At 38.6% G+C, this 18,022-nt stretch overlaps 1 protein-coding gene across 3 annotated transcripts in view; it reads right to left on the bottom strand.

Moving 5' to 3' along the window:
* Nucleotides 1-779: 779 nt before the first annotated feature.
* The window catches only part of CFAP69 (cilia and flagella associated protein 69), a gene marked incomplete at its 3' end in the record, with an annotated part of 61,923 nt that continues 44,680 nt past the window's right edge, over nucleotides 780-18,022 (bottom strand). For 2 of the 3 annotated variants that reach the window (XM_084230036.1, XM_084230037.1), the window contains exons 18-23: nucleotides 16,559-16,696; nucleotides 15,002-15,078; nucleotides 13,364-13,561; nucleotides 11,934-12,020; nucleotides 1,761-1,865; nucleotides 780-950 (exon numbers count right to left, since the gene is read on the bottom strand). In XM_084230036.1, the coding sequence (XP_084086162.1) occupies nucleotides 780-950; nucleotides 1,761-1,865; nucleotides 11,934-12,020; nucleotides 13,364-13,561; nucleotides 15,002-15,078; nucleotides 16,559-16,696 (776 nt within the window). The remainder of the gene's footprint in view (nucleotides 951-1,760; nucleotides 1,866-11,933; nucleotides 12,021-13,363; nucleotides 13,562-15,001; nucleotides 15,079-16,558; nucleotides 16,697-18,022) is intronic. The other variant, XM_084230038.1, reaches the window with a different exon arrangement.

The following is an 18,022-nucleotide window of genomic DNA, read 5'->3' as shown; positions in this document are numbered from 1 at the left end:
GCTTGATGTCAGGATACAAAACAAGCAAATGTGTGCACATACAAATACATACATACATATATGTATATACATATATATGTGTATTTTTACTTGGTCAATATATTTGTCACAAACTTCTTTATTGCCCAGTATTTATATACACTCCTGATAACAATATCCTGATTCCCTACTCTATCCATATGCTGTGGGTGGGGGTTGGCCTGCTTCTCATTTCAGACATAAATAGTTCTCAGATCTGACCAAAGCCATGCTGAGTGGCTAAGAAATGGGTATCTGTTTGGCCAGTCAGGCACCCCAGGGTGCAGAGGCAATTGCATAGAGTGTTGACATGCACCTTTCCTACTAGATGTCCACCTGGGAGAATATAACCCAGGAGCTGCTAGGGAAGGAAAAGATCCTACTCACATAGTTTCAGTCCCTAGCACCAACAATACCTATATAGTCTTAATTACCCCTAGATTTCAAAGCTGTAAGAGCCTGTAGAAGTTTTATTTTGCCTTAAGCCAGTTGGAGCAGTTCACATCAATGAAGAGTCTTAACTGATAGAATATGTTCTAAAACTTCAGTTAAGATAATTAGTAATATTTCCAAAGAAATGATGACAACTCTTCTGACACTATATGTTGATATTTTCCATAAAAATAAATTATATGTGTGCTTTTATTTTTATATTTTACTAAAATATTTATGCTAAAATATTTGCTTTACATTTGCATATAAAGATATATTTAACTAAAAAATTATAAGCAGGATTTATTTCAAAAAGTCTCTAGGGTATGTTATGTAGGAACACTCTTCTTTGACTCATCCACAGTTTTTGCTGCTTTCACCCTCTGTAAGGCTCCTCCTCTAATAGGCAGCTTTCTAACAGCCATATCTGTATCAGCCAGAGGTCCTCCCACCAGTCGGGCAGGAGTGCTTTCCACTGTTACCACCCGGCCAGAGGGCACCTAAAGAAAGCAAAAGGTAAATATCTAAGAGACTGTTGACAAAATTTTTCAGTAAGAGAAAAACCTACTCAACCATCAGCTTTATTTGGAAATGACACAAAATGTATATATAAGTAAGTAGGAGGCATCAGAGCATTCTGGAAAGGTAAGGGCCCTGGAACTAGGAAAAAAGGGTTTGAACTCTACTTCTATTGCTTATTAGCTTTGTAAACAGGGACACATGGTGCTCAAAAGAGGATACCATATTCTGGAATATGGCATGGATCTACTTGCCAGGCAAAGGCAGCACTGTACATTTTCTGTCAGAGATAGAGATATAGTCTGACTAATGATTGTAGCAATTTCTTAGAAATCCTGGGGGGGGGCTCCCCGTAGCGCAGGGGGTTAAGATGCAACCTATGAAGCTATTCACAGCCACTGTAGCACCAGTTCAATCCCCAGCCAGGGAGCTGGGCGCAACAGACCTCTCCTGACTCTCCCGCTGCTCCCCTCAGCAGTGTGTTTCAGTCTGCTTGTTCTGCTCCCCTCTCTGTCTCTGGTGAATACTCTCACCCCCACACATACCTCTGGCCTGCACCCCAGTTCTTATATGCATAAATAAATAAATCTTTAAAATAAAATCCTGGGGGGTTGGTTCTGGCTGCTTCAACCAGCATTAGGTGAGAGTGGAGGTGCCTTGGAGATAAATATGCCCAACTATGTAAAATTTGAACAAAGAGAAAAATATGAGACAAAACTTTATGGAAATAACATTCTTTGAAAACTAAAGTCATTATCTACTAAAAAATTTATGGAGAAAAAAAATTTTACCGTAGTGTTTAGGCCTTTAATAACTGTCCGGTGTAAAATTGCATTTGATGGTCGCTCATTGTATCTGGAGGATTCTATAGCTTTTTCTTGGAGTCTTTTTGCTTTCTAAATGTGTAAATTAGAAGAAAATAATATCAATTGCTATTAAAGCATTAACTATTAAGTATATTCAAATACTTGCAATGAAGTATGCAATGTACGCTTATTTTCTTAACACTTAAATAACTTGAAGCTCTGAAAAACAATTCCTAAAAGAATGACTTTTCCAGAATACTCTAGCTACACAATGCCTTGTGTTGATCATGTTAAAACAGGAATTAAACACAAATACAAAAACCATGAAACAAGACACTTTCTTCAAAAATCTGAGCAAAGAGAACATGATGAAGGAGCAACATGGATGACTTGTAAAGGGTAGGCTCTTTAAGCTCCTTTAAAAAAGGAGCACAAATGGGTAAGTGTGTTCCATTACTTACACTAAATCAGATTATTGGCACTAGCAGTTGGAGCATTTGTCATTGAGCATTAACACTTAAAGGTGAGCAGTGTCAAAGGAATAGAACCACTAGCATTTAAAAGAAGCTTTGTCAACTAGGCAATGGAATACTACAGAATGTGTCTGTTATCCATCATTGAATACACTGGTAGCAACTACAAAATGATAAAAGAAAAGAGAGAAAGAAAAGAAAAAAAGAATTTATAATCACTCTTCTTTGTTTAAAATCAAAGAGAAGGCAATACAGATCTTTCTTCTAGAACTGGGATCAATATGATGGCAGAGAAACACTACGAGTAAGTTCTCCTATAAAAATGATTAATAGGGAGGAAAAGCAGCAGGTCTCTGTGAGAACCAGGACACGGAAGATAAACAGGAGACTGGCTAACTTCCTGAAGAGGAAAGTTGCAATAAAAGAGGACAAGAAGAGAGGAAAGCATCAGAATCCTGCTACCCTCCCCCACCCACAAAGCCGTCACTCTCCAACCAACAGAAGGAAGAAAGAAAATAAAAATCCAAACAAAAACAAAAAACAAGAGCAAACTAAAGATCAGGTGAGGTGGTGAGTGGAAAGGAACTACTGCAGGCCCCTCACCCCGCCAACGGAACTGTGGAGAACCATATGGAGGTGAGTGGACTGCCTCTGGTGCCATGGGAGGAAGATAAGGACTCCACTGAGATACCTGCAAATAGCCCAAGGCCAGCCAGTAAGCTTGTGCGGAAAAGCACACGCTCTGGAAAAGCATACATGGATCCTGGCTGCCCAGGTCCCCGCAACCTAGGTTTGTGGGGAGATGAGCGGGAGCCGGCACTGAGGTGAATGACCCTCACTAGGTAATCAAAAACCAGGCGCCCAGGCACGGGAGTGGGGTGCAAAGGTGCCATTTCTGTGGACACAGCTGGGCTACCACCTGCATCTCGGATCTGAGGACTTGGCATGAAATTCGGGGCGTGGGATCCCCACGACGCGCAGCACAGGGCAGACACAGCACCCCACACCCTTGAGCCATTCCACACCATCCCCACTCAGTTCCCCAGAGACCCACGGGGGAAAAGCACAGGTCTGGAAGGATACTAGGAAACATCTCTGGTGCCACCTAGTGATCAGAACAAAATCACCAACTTCTGATAGTTGGAAGCCTGGGTTTCCAAAACCACCCTCAGGCTATGAGAGGGAGTGGGCCACGCAAATGGGGGTAAGAAGGGAAACAAGGCATGGAGCAAGACCCCATTCTGGAATTGAGAGCTAGGCACAGGATCCAGGGAGTGAGACATGCCACAACAGTGGCTCTGCACAGGGTAACAGCTGGCGTTTTGGATCTGAGACCCTGAGATTGAGAACTAGAGCACAGAATTCAGGGCATGGTATCCACACAGCCTTGGGCACAGCAGTGGATTAACACGGGGGAGATACAACACCCAGAGTGAGCAATAGCCCTTGTGTCAAGCTGCTCCCCTCCCCTACTCCATTTCTCAGAGAACTATAGGAGAAAAGCACAGGTACACAACTAAAGGTCTGTAGCGCCACCTAGTGACAAGATCAAAATCATCAACTAGCTGTTTCCCTGCTGGAACTGAGTAAATACAGAGGGAGGGAACTGTAAGAGACAGTGCCCCTTAACATAGCCGTGGCATCAACACCCTGGTGGAATTTGGGCCTAACAGTGCTGGTCTCAGTCCGGTAAACAGTTTGCGACACCCCTGAAGGAGCAATCCAAAGAGATACCCACCAACACCAGTGGCACAATGTCCCAACGCGTAGAACTAATTAGAAAGCAAACAGCAAGAAGAAGGAAAAATATAAATAACCAAGCAAGCCCACAGGAGGAGGACCAACACAAAAAGAAAATCAGTCAGCAGAACTCAACAACAATGAGATGGAAGAACTTCTTGGCCTGTCAGATAGAGAATTTAGAATCATCATGATTACAAAGAGAAAAGAATACAAAAAAGAAAAAATGATATGAGACAAATAATCAATGAACTGAAGAACGAAAATGAGACCTTAAAAAAGAAAATAAAAAGAGAAGACTAAAAGATTACTGGAGGAGACAAGAGAGGTCCTGGAAAAGCATTGAAAACAGAATCAAGAAATGGAAGAAGGGATCAGTACTCACAAAGATACAGAAATAAAAAGAACCAAAAGAGAAAAAGTGAGAAAATTGCAAAGGAAGAAGAATGAGGATACCCTTAGACAATTATCAGACTCCATGAAGAGAGAAAATATAAGTTATAGGCATTCCAGAAAGTGAGGAGAGAGACAAAGGATCTGAGAAATTATTCAAGGAGATAATTGAAGAAAACATCCCAAGCATGAAAAGGAGATGAATATAGACATACAAGAAGCAAAAAAAACACCCAATTACCACAATGAAAAGAAAACTACCGCATGACACATAATAGTAAAGCTTGCAAGAGTCCAAGACTAGGAACAAATAATGAAACTGGCAAGGGGGAAGAAACAGATAACTTATAAGGGAAAATCAATCAGGTTAACCTCAGACTTCTCCAAAGAAACACTATGGGCAAGAAGAGAATGGAGTAACATATTCAACAAACTTCAAGAGCAGGGCCTCCCCCGGTGGTGCAGCAGTTGAGCGCTGGACTGCGAAGCTGGCCGCAGCATCTGCAGTGCCGGTTTGATCCCTGGCTGCTGGCGAGGGCCCCACATGGCACGCAGACCTCTCCTGCGGCTCCCGCTGCTCCCCTTAGCAGTGTACTTCGTCAGTTTGCCTATTCTGTTCCCCGCTCTGGCTCTGGTGAATTTCCCCACCCTCTCGTGCTTCTGACTGTCCCCAGTGCTTGTATAAATAAATAAATCTTTTAAAATAAACAACAAAACAAGAGCACAACAAACCAAGAATACTTTAAGCTGCAAAGCTCTCCTTCTATGAAGAAAAAATATGGACCTTCTCAGACAAGCAGAAACTCCAGAAATTCAACTAAACCCCCATTCCAAAAAATTCTACAAGAAGTCCCAAAGCCAAAACCAACAGAATGATCAAGAAGAACAGAATACAGCAAGGAATAAAAATCACAAAAAAGACAAACAAAATGGCAAAGAAAGATGACAATGTATCAATATTAACTCAAAATGTAAATGGATTAAACTCATCAATAAAAAGACACAGAGTAGCAGGCTGGATTAAAAAACAAAATCCAGGGACTCCCGGGTGGCACAGCGGTTGAGCGCTGGGTTGCGAAGCTGCCCGCAGCCTCTGCAGTGCCAGTTCGATCCCTGGCTGCTCCCCGGCCACCGGAGGAGGATCCCACATGGTGCGCAGACCTCTCCTGCCACTCGCTGCTCCCCTCAGCAGTGTACTGGTCCTTCTGCCTGCTCTGTTCCCTGCTCAGTGCTTGTATAAATAAATAAATAAATCTTAAAAAAAAAGTTTACAAAAAAACCAAAAAACAAAATCCAACCTTCTGCTGTCTCTAGGAAACACATTTAACCACAAAAGATAAACATAGACTAAAAGTAAAAGGTTGGAAAAAACAATTGTACAAGCAAATGGACCAAAAAAGAAGGCAGGAACAGCCATACTTATATCAGATGAAATAAACTTCAAATTAAGAAAGGTAAAAAGAGACATAGACGGACACTACATTATGTCAAGGAGACCATACATCACGAAGATATAACACTCATCAATATATACTCACCAAATGAAGGAGCACCAAAATATATTAGACAATTATTATCAGCTCTGAAAACAGACATTAAAGAGAATACAAATACAGTGGGAGACTTCAACACCCCATTCTCACCAATGGACAGATCAATGAGACAAAAAATAAAGACACTAGCACCTAAATAAGGACATAGAATACTCATGGACTTTACAGACATCTATAGGACACTGCACCCAAAAATATCCGAGTACACATTTTTCTCAAGTGTGCATGCATCATTCTCCAGAATCGATCACATACTGGGCCACAAGACAAACATCAACAGATACATGAAGATCAAAATCATTCCAACTATCTTCTCTGACCATAAAGGCATCAAACTAGAAATCATGAAAAGAAAACAAGGAACCCTCTCACTCCATGGAGATTGAAATCCACACTACTGGAAGACTACTGGACTAATGAGGTGATGAACAACAAGGAGGTCACCACTTTCCAGAATGTATGGGATGCAGTAAAAGCAGTAATAAAAGAAAAATATATGGCAATACAAGCTCACACAGAATGAACAAGAAAGAACTCAAAGAAACAACCTTATCTCAAATCTCAAAGAGCTAGAAAAAGAACAGCAAAAAAAAACCCTAAAGCCAATAGAAGAAAGGAAATAAAAATCAAAGCAGAAATAAATGAAACAGAAATTCAAAACACAATCCAAGAGATCAATGAAACCAAAAGTTTGTTTTTTAAAAAAATAAAGAAAATAGACAAACCTCTAGCCAGGCTCACAAAGAAAAAAAACAGGAGAAGACAAATATAGATAGGATTATAAATGAAAGAGGAGAAATCACAGCAGACTCTGTAGAAATCAAAAGAATAATCAGAGATTACTATGAACACTTATATGCAAACAAATTCAACAATCTGGCAGAGATGGACAAATTCCTAGAACAATATAATCATCCAAAGCTGGATAAAGAAGAAATAGAGCACCTAAACAGAACAATTACAGTGAAATTGAGGCAGTAATCAAAGCACTCCCCCAAAACAAAAGCCCAGGCCCAGATGGCTTCACAAATGAATTCTACCAAACGTTCAGCAGTGAATTAGTGCCTGTCCTACACAAACTCTTTCAAAAAATTGAAAAAGGATGAATACTGCCAAATACATTCTATGAAGCCAACGTTACACTAATAGCAAAACCAAACAAAGAAAGCACACAAAAAAGAAAATTACAGGCGAATCTCCCTAATGAACACTGATGCAAAATACCTCAGCAAAATCCTTTCCAACAGAATCCAACATGCATCAGGGTATAATAACCACGATCAAGTGGGATTCATGCCAGGAGTACAAGGATGGTTCAACATACGAAAATTGATCAGTGTAATCCAACACATTAACAAAAAGAAAAATAAAAACCATATGATCATATCAATAGATGCTGAGAAAACATTCGACAAAGTCCAACATCCATTTATGATGAAGGCCCTTGAAGTTCTCGGGAAAGAAGGAACATATCTTAACATGATAAAGCCATATATGACAAACCCACTGCCAGTATTATCCTCAATCACCATTGAAGACCTTTCCTTTAAGATCAGGAACAAGACAAGGATGTCCTCTTTCACCACTGCTCTTCAATACAATACTGGAAGTCCTAGCCAGAGAAATAAGACAAGAGAAAGACATACAAGGAATCCAAATAGGGAAAGAAGAAATAAAACTATCACTGTTTGCAGATGATATGATAATATACATAGAGAACCCTAAAAAATCCACAGAAAAATCCTAAAAACTACTCAAAATAATCAACCAGTTTAGTAAAGTAGCAGGATACAAAATCAATACACAAAAATTAGTAGCCTTCCTATACACAATCAATCTGAAGAAGAAGAAATCAAGAAAACCACCCTTTTTATAATTGAAACAAAAAAAATCAAATACTTGGGAATAAACCTTCACCTAAAAGAGGTGAAGGACCTATACAAAGAAAATTATAAAACACTGTTAAAAGAAATAGAAGACACAAAGAAAAGGAAAGACATCCCATGCTCATGGATTGGAAGAATTAACATTATTAAAATGGCCATCCTTCCAAATTCAGTGCTATTACAATAAAAATCTCAATGACATTCTTCAAAGAAATAGAACAAATAATGATGAAATTAATATGGAACCACAAAAAATTGTGAATAGCCAAAGCCCTACTGATGAAAACAAAAGAGAAAGGAGGTAGCACACTTCAAGCCATACTACAAAGCCGTAATAATTAGAACAGTTTGGTATTGGCACAAAAACAGACACACAGACCAATGGAACCGAATAGAGAGCCCAGAAATAAAGCCACATTTATATGGAAACTAATCTTTGACAAAGGAACAAAGAATATGCAATGGAACATGGACAGTTTGTTCAATAAATGGTGCTGGGAAAACTGCAAAAAAATGAAACTAGACCACTACCTCTCACCATGCACAAAAATCGAACACAAAATGGATAAAAGAATTGGATATAAGACCTGAAACCATAAAATGCATAGAAGAAAATATAGGTAAAACACTACACAACATACATCTCAGTAACATCTCTAAAGACTCATCACCCAAAGCAAGGAAAGTCAAGGAAAAGATAAATACTTGGGGTTACTTCAAACTGAAAAGCTTCTGTACAGCAAAAGAGACATTAACCAAAATAGAGAGCACCCCACTGACTAGGAACAAATTTTTGTACTCCATACAACTGATAAGGGACTGATCACAAAGATGTACAAAGAACTCACAAGACTCAACAAAAACAAAGTAAACAATCTAGTCAAGAAATGGGCAGAAGAACTTAAAAGACATTTCTCCAAAGAGGAAATGCAAATGGCCAACAGGCATATGAAAAAATGTTCAACATCCCTTATCATCAGGGAAATGCAAATCAAAACCACACGGAGAAACCGCCTTACACCAGTAAGAATGGCACATATCAAAAAAACTAGCAACAACAAATGTTGGCAAGGATATGGTGAAAAAAGAACTCTTCTACCTTGCTGGTGAAAGTGCAAACTGGTCCAACCACTATGGAAAGATGTCTGGAGGTTCCTCAGTCTACTAAAAATGGAGCTACCATACGACCCAGCAATTCTACTCTTAGGGATCTTTCAAAGGACACAAAAACATTGATTCAAAGAGCACCTGTACCCCTATGTTTATTGCAGCACTATTTACAATAGAAAAAACCTGGAAACAACCCAAATGCCCCAAAATGGATGACTGGATCAGGAAAATGTGGTACATGTACACAATGGAATATTACTCAGCAATCAAAAAAGATAAACTCATGTCATTTGCAGCAACATGGATGGAGCTAGAAGGAATTATGCTCAGTGAAATAGGCCAGAAGGAAAAAGAAAAATATCGGATGGTTTCACTTAGAGCAAGAATATAGGGGAAACAAAAAAGACATCAGTGTAAAAAAAATAATAACAGTACAAAACACAACAAAGCAAAAACAGACAATTGTAAGTCAGAGACATCCTGCAGGGGAGGAAGAGGGAGAGGGATCAGAGGGAGGGAGGGAGGAGCACAGGAGACTGAGGTGATGGTGCACAGGTGCACTGGTGAAGGAAACTCTATGGGGGCTATGCCTGAGGGGGTGGGGGGAAGCAAATATTGATTAAAAATGAACAATGATGTAAAAAATAAAAAATGATTAAAAAATAAATAAAATGAAATGGAAAATAGACATCAATTCTGTTATACACTAACATTTTCAAAGTATATCATTTGTACAAGAGAAAGACCAAGAATAAATATACTTTTACAGAGGTATCAACTTAAAGTATGTCCCATACTGCTTTCCAGTGGTAGTTAGGAGGGGCCATTTCATAATTGCTGGCATTAAACAGCTGTGCAATTCTCTACCAGATATTCTAGGAAATCATAGGCTAATTCAGTAAGAAAGCATGGCTGGTCTCTTCCAGAGACGTAGAGGCCAACACTGCTCCAATAAGTTGGACCCCAGCAGGTGTGCTCCATACATCTGGGACATCAGGGTCATCTGCCAGGATCTCAACTACTGCGGTCTCTCAAACTTGAGAAACAGAGTGCTCAAGATGACAGGGAAGTATTCTTGTATCCCCACCACAACTTCATTAACAGCACACTCCTTATTATCTATGTTTCCTTGAGATTTCTTGTAATTTGCATAATCCTCTACAATGGAATCCACGTTCTTGGCAGGAAGATGAAAGCACTGCTTTTGCCTGTAATTAAATCTAAAAGCCATGATTTTAATTCTTCAGGAGTTTTTACTTTAACTTCAATGCTGTTTATGAATGTTTCCTCACTTTCAACAATGTGATCTATTTGGGCCCTTTTCTTCTGAGAAGGCTGAGGTGTCCCATTGGTGCTGCCAGCCTCTCCATTTGCAGTTTTCTAATTGTTCTTTTTTATTTTCATTTCAACATTTCTCTGTTGCATACTAGATGTCTTCTTTCCTGGGGCAGCCCCTCTCATCTACTTCTCTGCATGCTGTTCCTGATTAGCTTCTTGCAGTTCTTGCAATTTCTGCTCATTGATGTCCACATATTTGAGCACTCTGCTTTATGGCACCCACCCATTCAAGCCACTTCTTATTCCAATCACTGTAAGGTATAAAGTGTTTCACTTGTTCGTCTCTCTGGCAACCTTTACCCACTTTGCTTCATAAAGAAGAGGCCCATGAAAGCACATCACTTACTCACCCTCCTGGAATTAAGGGTTTTGGTCCTATTTCAGGACCATTTATATGTTATTCACCACCTCTTCCTTCTCCACCACCCAAATACAGCTCCCTACTTGCCACCCCACCCAGTAGCCATGCGGTGAACCCTGCCTGTTCTATATCCTGGTGCGATTCACAAATGACACCTACCTCCACAAAGTACATTAATACTTTGTTAATTTGGTAGCACTGAACCTGCATTTACTCATTGAGGCTAAGAAGTTGGTTATTAGTGAGGTACATCTTTTATACATGGCAGAAAAATCAGTAACTTGAAAATGCCATTGAAATTTCCAGCTATGCAGGTCACATATGACCCAGGAATAAAGTAGGTCCTAAGGAAATCAGGTTCAGTTTTTCATAAGCATTTAATAAGGTTTTAATAATTAAATACTAATTCAGTTCACCTAATTTGCTGCAGTGTATTCAAGTCAATATTTGAAGCACTAGAACAGATACAATGTGAGGTATCACATGATCTGCAAGGAAGAGCCTAGTTTTCAGGAAATATTCCTTTAAAGTGCAGGCAGTTATAAGAATATTTTATAAGTTAGGAAGAACTTGTAGTGAGAAGGGGGAAGTACCATGCGTGAGCTTGTTTTACTTTCTTAATATAGTTCTATTATTTTTCATGGATTAACTTTACATCTAACAATTTTATTCCTAGAGGAAGAATCATAAATTAATAAAAATATATTAAAGTTGTAATTAAAAAAGTGGAAAATAGTAATGAGATCTTGGAAACCATGGTGCTTCTCACAAATTTCAACTGAAAAATTAACATTTTTAAGTTTTTTAGATTAGTTTCTACCTTCTAGCTGAAACAGATTATCATATTTCCAAAGGGCTGTTTACTCCCCATACCCATTGAAGCTTTTTAATATATCATTTCTTTTGGTGGACAGTGGAGGGAAGAAACCTTTGGAGGCTATGGTAATGAGAACTGTTGTTTTTTTTCTGTCCTCCAGCTTCTTACAGAAAAGAATCAGTGAATAAGAAGGCTCAAAATGGAAAGTAGGAGCACATTTCTCCTGTTCAGTCCTAGGTAACTATCTTCTCCTTTATGCAAACCAGGAAGACCACTTTTGCTTCCTACCACTAAGCTAAATGAAACTCGGCAGCATCTTCTGTAACTGAAAATGCATGGTGTTGATTATTCTAAATCGCATATGAAGTTCTTAAAGTGTTAGTACTATACCGAAAGATCAGAAGAAAAAAGCGAATGAATATTTATTTCTTAAAGAGTCTGTCAGAGTTAGCCATTTGTTGTGGACATCATATTTAAAAGATCTTACCTTTAAAGTTTTAGCATTTGATGTTCTAGCCAAGAAATTTTCCCATGATTTATTAGCCAATTCTCTTTGCTTATGTGTAGCTTGTATCTGAAATGAGAAATATTTTTTTAGAGTTCCAGTTTCTATGGAAGCCTACAAAAGGCTTACGAATCCTTATTTGAAGGAAAATCTAAGACTGATACCAAAAGGATTAGAGTATTCATGGAATTCAACAATTAAAAAAAATAAGTCTTAAAATGGAAAAAAAAAAAACCTTCCACCATATGAAAAATGCTTTTCATGAAACACTAAACTGTTGTAAAAACATAAAATATAAAAATGACAATACTCATCCTCAGCAATCATTACATGATTATCACTTTGTAAAACAGATTACCTAATCCAGAATAAGCTATGTAAATGACCCAGCAGCAGATTCACAGGCGAAAATGAAGAGATTCCTGCTGTCACTCAAGATTATAATGGTAAAACTATTTCTAATATGTGACTGCAGTAAGAGAGCAATTTTGTGAGAGTGCTGAGTTTGTTGTGGTGATGCAGTCTAGGGAATTTAATTTAAATTATGCATCTCAGAACATTTAATTAAATTGCAAAAAAAAGGTCGGTTTAGAATCATAACAAATAACAACAACCAACCAATTAACAATAGCTAGTCAACACAGCATTCTGCCATTCGAACTGTTACTATTGAATGTAGTGATTAAATCTCAAACTCTTGGGCCTCCCCGGTGGCGCAGCGGTTGATTCCCGGCTGGTCCCCGGCCACGGGAGGAAGTTCCCACATGGCGCGCAGACCTCTCCTGCTGCCCGCTGCTCCCAGGAGTGTACTTCAGTCCTTCTGCCTGCTCTGCTCCCCGCTCTGGCTCTGGTGAATTCTCTTATCCTCCCGCGCTTCTAACTGTACCCAGTGCTTGTATAAACAAACAAATAAATAAATAAATAAACGAACAACAACAAAAAAATCTCAAACTCTTACTTCAATGGTTTCTTTAAAAACTGCACAAAGTCACTGAAAATAGGGGCCTCCCCCATGAAGCAGTTGTGAGCGCAGCGCTGGTTGAGCGCTGAGCAATGGAGCTGTCCACAGCCTCTGCGATGCTGGTTCGATCCCCGCCTGCTGGCTAGAATCCCACATGGCGTGGCAGACCCCTCCTGTCGCGCCCCCTGCTCCCCTCAGCAGTGTATTTTGTCAGTCTGTCTGTTCCCTGCTCTGTCTCTGGTGAATCCTCTTACCCTCCTGCGCATCTGGCCTGTACCCCAGCTCTTGTATAAAAATAAATAAAAGACACTGAAAATAACTTCAAGAGAATACTACAAAATAATTCTAAATGCCAAAACATTCACAAATAAGGCAAATACATTCTATGGCTAACTTCAGCCGGTTTATATTAAAATTATGATCTTGTGCCTTAATGGTATCCATGGCTTACTTTTGTATATACTTTTTGTTCATTTTGCACATCTTGGCGTACTTGGCTTTCGATCATCTCAGTTTGCAGGGAAGCAACCATCTTTCCAATATTTTCAGATGCTGTTGTAATAGCCTCCAAATTTTTTCTATCTGTAGTGACTGGTCTTAACTTTTCCAATTTTATTTCTTCATATATTTCATTCCATATTTCTCCAATCTGTTATAGCAAAATTTAAGTTTAAATTAACCAAAAATAAATGATACAATTTTAGGTAATCCTTTGTCTGGGTGGTCTTTCAAAGTTAACAATTACTGATCTAGCTTTTCCTAATTTACTTATTGGGAATTAGTTAAGTGCAAATATTTGGGGCACCAATTACATTTGAGTCTTTGGAAGTAATTTACCAAATGTTTTTCAATGACAAGGCATTCATTGATGAGGCTCTAAGTCTAGTTCACTGCCATCATCACTGCCCTCTGGTTTATAGTCACTATTTTCACAGGTGCAAAAATTGCTGCTTCACTCTCATCCTCTTGAAATACTGGTATTGAAGGATAAGTCAAGCTGAACTTGTAGGATAATGAACATGGGGATTCCTGGAACCCGAGGGCCCCCTGCCCGCCTATCTGGGGATATATGGGCTATATGGCCCTGCCACTTACATTCTAGTTAAGACAATCATTGAATCTCAAGCTCTTAACTCCATGGTTTCATCATGGCGATAATCCCATCTCATAATCTGGGTTATCTAAAAACTAATTGCTTGATTATGCTTAAGTTTTGAGAAAAATCTATATATCCAGGATACAGATAAAATTCAGTTCTGTTTTCATTTCACTTATATTTAAATACACAATACTATTATTAGTAGAGAATGTTCACTTAAAAAGACTTTCCTTAAGCAAGTAATAAACCCACTGAGAACTAAATACTCAAAAGCATTTAGTTTCGTAAGATTATAACCAGGGACTCCCTGGTGGCACAGCAGTTGAGTGCTGGGCTGCGAAGCTGCGCGCAGCCTCAGCAGCACAGGTTCGATCCCCAGCCACTGGGCTAGGGTCCCACAAGGCGCGCAGACCTCTCCTGCAGCCCGCTGCTCCCCTCAGCAGTGTATTTAGTCAGTCTGCCTATTCTGTTCCCTGCTCTGGCTCTGGTGAATTTCCTCACCCTCCCGTGCTTCTGACTGTATCCAGTGCTTGTATAAATAAATAAATAAATCTTTAAAAAAAAAAAAAGATTATAACCAGCAAGATCAATGACCTAATATCCTTCAATTTTTGACAATCATATAAAGTAATGACAAAATACTTGAAAAAAAATAGTATTTTGATTAGAATAATAAGTAATAATTCATTTAATGATAGCTCCTAAAGCTCTCTAAAGAGAAGAAATTGTATTAAATTTTTTTTTAGGTTTTTGAATAGTTATACATCAATAACATCCATCCATCTTCTTTTATAAATGCATGGTTGGATGAAATCTCATGCCATGGAGAATACCCAATTAATTGGTTGTGTTTCTTGATTTTCTAAGTGCAAAATGGAAAATAAAAACTGCATAGTACATGAATGATTGCTCAAAACTATGAAGACATTATTTCACAGTTGATTTTTTGCCAACTAGAGTTTAACAACAGTTTAATAAGAAAGTACTCACTTTAAAATCAAGATATCTATGTATGATACAGAGGGTGACAAAATCTTCTGCAGATAGGCCAGGTAAATTTTCAAAATCTAAACAAAGTTTATAATGTGAGAATTACTTTAAGAAAGCAAGTGATTCCAAAAGCTGTATCTCAATCATTAAAACAAGTGCAAACAGTGGGCCTCCCTGGTGGTGCAGGGGTTAAAGTCTCACCACTATCAAGCTATCATCAGCCACTACACTATAAATTTGATCTCCCAGCCAGGGAGCAAACTGAGGTAGGCCTCTCCTGTCTTACCTGCTGTTCCCTTCAGCAGTGTATTTCAGTAGATCTGCCTGTTCTGCTCCCCACTCTGTCTCTGGTGAATCCTCTTACCAGCCCTTCCCCCCACACACCGCATCTCTGGCCTAGACCCTAGTTCTTGTATGCATAAATAAATAGATCTTTAAAAAAAAGATCTATTTAGGGGCTTCCCCGGTGGCGCAGCGGTTGAGCGCTGGGTTGCGAAGCTGCCCGCAGCCTCTGCAGTGCCGGTTCGATCCCCGGCTGCTCCCCGGCCACCGGAGGAGGGTTCCACATGGCGCGCAGACCTCTCCTGCCGCCCGCTGCTCCCCTCAGCAGTGTCCTTCGGTCCTTCTGTCTGCTCTGCTCCCCGCTCTGGCTCTGGTGAATTCTCTCACCCTCCTGCGCTTCTGACTGTACCCAGTGCTTGTGTAAATAAATAAAAATAAATCTTTAAAAAAAAAAAAAGATCTATTTATTTATTTATGCATACAAGAATTGGGGTACAAGCCAGAGGTGTGGGGGAGGCAGAGGGAAGGATTCACCAGAAACAGAGTGGGGCACAGAACAGACAGAATGACTGAAATACACTGCTGAGGGGAGCAGTGGGCGAGTCAGGAGAGGTCTGCTGTGCCATCTGGGTTGCTCCCTGGCCAGCTGGGTATTGAACACGTGCTGCAGTGGCTGTGGACAGCTTTAAAGGTTGCGTTTTACCCCCTTGCGCCACCAGGGAGGCCCAATAGATCTTTTTTTAAAAAGTATTAACAACTAGTTTTGATTTCATCTCGATTTATAAAAAGGTTACCTCAATAGTTACTTCAGCTGGCTTCTTTCTATGACAAACATCCACCAGGTCATCCTATCTAGTTATTAGAAAAAAAATTCTTCCTTTGCTGTAGACAATGATATTGTACTTCCAGAAGCTAAAACATGCTTAAGAACTTTTTCCTTAATAGGAACAAGGACTTAAAAAAACTCAGATGATTCAGAATTTTAGTGTTTAAGCCTAATCATTAATCATTTGAACTAACTGCATCTAATCCTATCTGCACACAGAATTTCCTGGGGAACTTTAAAAAATATGAATGCCTGGACCTTACAATCAGAGATTTTGATTAATTGGTCAGGGATGTAGCCTGGGCAATAGGGTAACAATGGAACATGCATCCATGCATGCATACAAAGGGACTTCTGTTCATGCTTGAAAAATGGATTCCAAAGCAAAATTAACTTGTGCATTCTGCAAAATAGGGAGGCTCTTGTGAATTTGTAAAATAGCTTCTTACCTAGTTTACCCAACACAGCATAAATTTTTGCCCTGATATTCTCAGCAACATCCATAACTGCTATAGTTGGGCAGTTAGCAGGCAGTGGCATGAATTTTTGCTCTTCTTGAAAACTAGTAAATAGAGGTTTCTTTGTATCTATCCATTGGACAACATGACAACATTGAAGAGAGAAATAAAAATCATAGCAAATTAACACTTAATTTTTGGGTTTTAGATTAGCTATTATAATATATATTAAAATACTTATAATTCAGTAAAATACTGCCTTGTACACTATTATCAGTTATATAAGAAATAATCACTTATTTCTTCCCTATTCTGTGACAAAAATTAAAGCTTTTACTTGTGTTATTATGTAAAATTTATCTAAAATTTAGATCCAGAAATCTAACAACATTAATGGAACAATGTAATCTTTGCTTTTGGTTTCTGGATGTAATGCTATAGGTTTAAAAGCTATTTTTTGATTTATAGAAAAAAAATAAAACAATTAAAATGGATTGAAGATAGAAATTGTCAGAATTTCTGTCATTAATTGTCAGAATTAAAGAGGAAGTATATTCATTTAAAAAGAAATATTAATTACAGTTTATTATGTATTTTAAAAATATTTTTCTTGTGTTAATATTGTTTTACAGCTTTGTTTCCACAATAGGATCCCCCCTTCAGGCATTGTTGCACCCACCATCAAAGAACTCATAGTCCCCCGCCATAGGCCTACTGGCTCCCTCCTTCTTTGTTCTCATCCATCCTCTTCTCCCTCCTCCTCCCCCTCTTAAGCCCCCTTTCCACAGTAACTTTTCAAGGGTTAGTTTTTTTATTTTGGCTTTATCTGACATTTTGTTTTGTCTTTCTATATTCTACATGTAAGTAACACCATATGGTGTTTGTTTTTCTCCTTCTGGCTGATTTTGCTTCAATATTAACAGTTTAGATGAAACCATAATAAGAATCTTAAGACATTTAGAAAATGTAATGTTATCATTGTAGAACAGATAAGTGAACTATAAATACTGATGCCATCAACCTCATTAATTTAGAATCTAGTGATTAAAATTTATCAGTGTTTGATTTTTATTTTGGAAAACAGTTTCTCCTTTCATATATAAAAAGTAAATTATATATAAGGGGCCAGGAAAATGAATAACTATAAGAAAGAAAAAAATCAAAATCAACAAACAACAATGAACCAGAGACACACTTTGGGGGGGTGGGGGTGGGAAGGAGGGAATGGGGTCAAAATCAGGGGGTTGCAATTGTATGGGGAATATAAAAATAAAAAAGTAAATTATATAAATATGAATCAACAGGTATGTACAAAATACTATAAAAAGTGTTTTCAAGTACTCTTATTACATCCTAAATTTTATTGGTAAATGAAATACTACTGAATCTATTGGTAAAGGCAATTAACACAAAGAAACTTCCTTTGGAAGTACTGTTAGTTTTTCTGAGTTAAAG

The sequence above is a fragment of the Talpa europaea genome (genome assembly GCF_964194135.1).
Source record: "Talpa europaea genome assembly, chromosome: 3".
Classification (NCBI taxonomy): Eukaryota; Metazoa; Chordata; class Mammalia; order Eulipotyphla; family Talpidae; genus Talpa; species Talpa europaea.
Note: the sequence above shows the minus strand (reverse complement) of the source record. Positions and strands in the feature narration are given on the sequence as shown.